General features: G+C 32.6%; 1 protein-coding gene across 1 annotated transcript; it reads left to right on the top strand.

The window, feature by feature from the left end:
• LOC104790802 (dof zinc finger protein DOF3.2-like) lies at positions 2,963-4,063 on the top strand. Its single transcript, XM_010516586.2, has 2 exons — positions 2,963-3,091; positions 3,173-4,063. The coding sequence occupies exons 1-2, from the start codon at positions 3,068-3,070 to the stop codon at positions 3,881-3,883; spliced, it is 735 nt and encodes a 244-aa protein (XP_010514888.1). The 5' UTR covers positions 2,963-3,067; the 3' UTR covers positions 3,884-4,063.

Below are 5,118 nucleotides of genomic sequence, written 5' to 3'. Positions count from 1 at the left end.
ATAGTAATCACTCCATCCAAAACAAAGATGAATGCAAATATGCAATTACGTTATACTTAAAAGAAAAATGAAACCTAACTAGATAAAAAATGATCGAAATCACCTTCGATTATTTTAAACGGGATATATATATATATATATATATATACCTTAAAACGATATTTTTCATTAATGAAATTAAAGAGCTTTAGCAAACATGTTCAAATAAATATGAAATGGTCATCATAAGTTTGTTTAAACTTGAGCAACAACCCACAACACTAGGAGGGTCCAACTGGCCGGAATGTAATGATCACCATTCCTTACTCGGATACCAATCATTGTGTATGAATCACTAATTTTAGTGGTAGAATATGACAGCCTGATGCAACACATTTATTCACCTCAATTTCCAAAGTGTTATCAAAATATATATCAACTCAAGGGATGTCAAAAATATGTGTAATAAACGCAATATATTATGAATGTAACACTTTAACAAAAGAACAAAAAAAAAAAAAAACTCAAGATTAGGTGGTACTCATATAATAAACATTTGTTTGCACAACAAAAAAACCATGTTATAATACGTACATGCATATAATATTAGTATGTAATTTGGCTGTGGATCGGATAATGGGTAATCCATACCCATACATGTCTTTAAGACCAAATCTTGGTCTTCCTATACTGCTTCCTATAAGTCCCTTTTACGAAAATCGATGTTTTGTGTCTCTACTGACTTTAACTGATAGGGATATCATGGGCTACACATTGTCCGGCCAAATCTCTGCTTTTACATTGTCATTTTTGTTCCGTTTGAGAGAAGAATGTGTTAAAATTATAAAAAGGAAAAAAAAATTGCATGTGTTTTTTCAACGATCATGTTATATGTTAGAGGTGTAAATAGATTTTTTTACATAAAGAATATTCACTTAAACCAAGTAACCATATAATTAGGTACCTCGAGGGCGAAGTAGTAGTTGATTAACATAAAGTTTTTTGAAAAATTCAAAATAATTACACTTTAAAGTGTTGTACAAGGGGATTTAACAAAATAAATCTTGGAATATGCGCATGACGACAAATGATGATTTAAGTATAGTGAATGACTTAGCTAGAGAAGCTTGAGTCTGCTCAAAGCAAGTACAATGCTATGTCCCTAAATGCATGTAGCTTGTATCACTCTTGGTAAAAAGTTCGACTCACCACTAAATCGCTAACGCAAGTTTAAGTTACACCTTTAATAAACGATTGGATCATCATGATTGGTGATTTTGATGTCGTTCAATCGATGTTAAATTGTGACATATATACAATAAAGAAAATTACTAGATAGAATATAATAACTTGATTTTACAATTTCTGATGATACAAATTTATTCGATTAGGAAATGCATAAAACACAGTCCTAACTATACAATATACACAAATTAAAGAATCATTATAAAACCATAATATACAATATTAATGCTCTCTTTTAATTACACTTGTCATCATGTACAACTCAACTGTTTGAACCGTGATCGTGGTTTGCTAAATATTACATCCAACAAATGAATCCAACAATCATATTTTCAAAATTACAAAACGTAAACTAGTACATACAAGAATTTTAAAATAATGGACGCAAAAGTCATGAACCACATGTGCTACAGACACATAGATATTTGTGGACCTCGGCTCCTGATCAGTCCTCACAGAGAAAATGTGGTCCAGGAAATGATTAATCATGCACCAACTATAGTTATGTAGTGTTATTCTACCCTTTCAAGTTTCACCCAACATTTTGGAGGGTAAAATATTAAACTTAACTGTGACTTAACTAAAAGAGAAAAATAAAAGATTAAAAAAGGAGAAGAAAATTGAGAAATATACTACTTTGTCACACTTAGGACCAGCTTGAGGTAGTGGTGGGATTCACGCGAGAGTATAATTTTTTGACTAACTTAGAAGATGAAGGTGGGTTCCGCGTGGTGATGACAACTCAAGAAGAATTGTGACACAAAAGAAGAGGTCAAGGACACATGAAGATGGGTGCCTAAGAAATGGACGTCTTACAAACAACCAATTCTGATACATCATAGTACGGTCCTCGATCACACTTCTCATCATTTATACAGAAATATATATATATATATGTATATAAACATATATAATATTTAGTAATTGCATATTGTTATTGACTCATTTTGTTAAAAATCCCACAAATTTATTTTTTCTTAGAAACCCTATATAAGGATCACAATAGTTTAGTTTTGTATTTAGAAAGTTTCGAACAAAATCCAAAATAGATGCAAACACATATCTTATGACTATTTTTCATGTACATCATCTAAAACTATTTTTCGATCCGAGAGTACTAACTGTGTTTGGTAGTTTCAAACAATATTGCCCACATCATCACATGTAATGTACTCAACATATAAAATTTGTACATGATAGAACAATCTATATCAACAAGTTTTGTAAATTTACGGAACACATAGTTATATTGTAAAGTGAAGGATGTGGCTCCATCACAATTATAAAAAAAATCAACGTGTGATGATAATGAAAAATCTTCGCTCACAAGATCTCGATATCGCAATATACATATATATATATATATAGAGAGAGAGAGAGATATTTTATTATTAATATGATACCATTGAAGAGCGGATGAACAAGCATAATTAAATTAGAGACAACTAGTCTTAATCTAAATATTGAAATAATATATCCAATCTAAATGAAGAATTAAAAAAAGGTCTAGTTGTATATCAGAAGTAGGCATAATAAATCTTTTTTTTTTAAAACCGGCTTCATGGGTTCACATCTCATGCTAAGAGTTGGATCACGTTATTCCCTCATACGGTAATAAACATTGATTATTAACGCTAAAAAAAACTGAAATAATATAAAAAATATTGAGGTAAGCCACCAAATTGTCTAGCTACTTCCACATTATTTTTCTATATATAGAGAGATAAGATGCTTGGCTTTTCCTTTATATATCTCCACTCTCCTTTCCTCCTTTATCTCTCTTCGCTTTATCTCAGTCTCAATCTTCTCTACATTTCGAAGAAGCTTCTCAATTAGTTGAGATATGGATTACTCTTCGATGCATCAGGTACTAATTTTACATCACATTATAACTGTTTTGTTAGAGAATTGAGATTTGATGTTCATTTATATTTGTTTTTTTATATAGAATGTGGTGGGAGTATCTTCTTGTTCATCACAAGAATATCAGAACGAGAAGAAACCATCTCAGGCTACTAGGCCAGCTCCACCGGAGCAATCACTGAGATGCCCTCGTTGTGACTCTACCAACACTAAATTCTGCTACTACAACAACTACAGTCTGTCTCAGCCTCGCTACTTCTGCAAATCTTGTCGGAGATATTGGACCAAAGGCGGGATCTTAAGAAACATCCCAATCGGTGGTGCTTACAGGAAACACAAACGCTCCACTTCCGCAACCAAAAGCCTCAGAACAACCCCTGAACCGACGACGACCCACGACGGCAGAACATTCTCGACGGCGGGTTTCGGCGGTTATAACAATAACATTAACAATGAACAGATGGATCTTGGTTTAGCATTTGCCTTGCTGAACAAGCAACCTCTAGGGGTTTCTTCACATCTAGGGTTCGGAAGCTCTCAGTCCCCAATGGGCATGGATGGCGTGTTTGGGACCACAAGCCACCAGATGCAGAACGCAGGTTATGCGTTTAGGAATGGTGGAGGCGGTTTGGAGCAGATGGCGACAAGTGATCCAAACAAAGTCTTGTGGGGGTTCCCCTGGCAGATGAACATGGGAGGAGGAGGAGGAGGAAGTGGTCATGTTGAACAGAATGACTCAGGGCGAGAGGTTTGGAGCAGTACTGTCAACTACATTAATACTGGTGCTTTATTGTAGTCTATCGACTATAAACTAAATCAATTTAATTAGTTTGGGGTTTGGTTAGGGTTTGGATTCTGGTCTTCTTGGTTAGAGAAAGGGATAATTTGAGTTTGGGGTTAATGGTGAAAGATAATAGATATGGTGTGCTTCCTTCGAAGATTTTCAATTACTTGGAAAATGAATTTGTGTTTTTTTTTTTTGCTTTTGGTTCTGATCTTTTTCTTTTTTTTTTTTTTTTTTTTTTTTNTGTTTTGTTAAGAAGAATTGAGCCAACTTTACTAAATTACCTACTTCTTGGTTAAATATTTAAGTTTAATTGTAAGAACATTGATATTAGACAAATACGCTTTTTAACCATATACAGTAGATGAAACCATAACATGCAAAGAGTAAAATGTCCTACGTATAGCATATATGAGGGAAGCTCCAATATAAAATCTGGCTTTTTAGTCTTCGGTTCGAACTTCGGATTCTTCATAATAAAACTTTTTTATCTTTATAGCCTAACAAATGGACCAAAAGAAAAACAAAAATTGGACCAAAGTGAAAGCAATATTCTCTCGATCGGACCCAAGCAAAATGTTTGATCATAACTTGTATGAACGTTTTAGAAATTTTCAGTATATTTATATCGTATTTCGAGGTTTATAAGCTTAATTTATATTGTGTCGTTCGAATGACGATGAAAAATGTATATTATTTATTTATTACACAAAAATATATCTATATATATAATTATATATCTCAGCCAACCAGATCCAATTGGAAGATTGTGGCGTGACAAAATCCTCGTAAGAATTGAACAAACTGCCAAAGTCTTTATTAAAAGGATATGATTTGTTTTGAATCCCCAAAAACCGTTTTGATTTTGATATGTTTGTTGCTATATTTTCTTTAGTGGTGTGATGGCTTTTCAAGAATTAATATTGGGAATGAGCAGTGGTGGAAGAGTCGGGAAGACTATTTGGAAATTAAACAAATTCTTAGTTCAAGTTGTTCTGTTTAGTTTTTAGGTCTATGAAGATCATAAAACAAAACAAAACAAAAACCTTATTCAAATAAAAAGAAAAAAAAATGATCTATTTGTTACACAAAAATACTTAATTACTTCAGTTTTGTTTTTCTATTTGTTATCGATCTCAAGATCAATCATGATTAGAGATTTATAAAAGAAAACAAAATTTATTAGTTTAATTATGTGAATAACGTAAGCAAATAAACGATTCTTGATTCCAGTAGGAACTCTGTAA

Source organism: Camelina sativa, chromosome 6, assembly GCF_000633955.1.
Source record: "Camelina sativa cultivar DH55 chromosome 6, Cs, whole genome shotgun sequence".
In the NCBI taxonomy this organism is placed as follows: domain Eukaryota; kingdom Viridiplantae; phylum Streptophyta; class Magnoliopsida; order Brassicales; family Brassicaceae; genus Camelina; species Camelina sativa.
This window is presented reverse-complemented; position numbering and strand designations above follow the sequence as displayed.

Bases quoted from the DNA above. Each gene is read 5' to 3' on its own strand.
- LOC104790802 (XM_010516586.2), top strand. From the start codon at position 3,068: ATGGATTACTCTTCGATGCATCAG. The intron at 3,092-3,172 runs GTACTAATTTTA...TTTTTTATATAG, and splicing joins ATTACTCTTCGATGCATCAG to AATGTGGTGGGAGTATCTTC.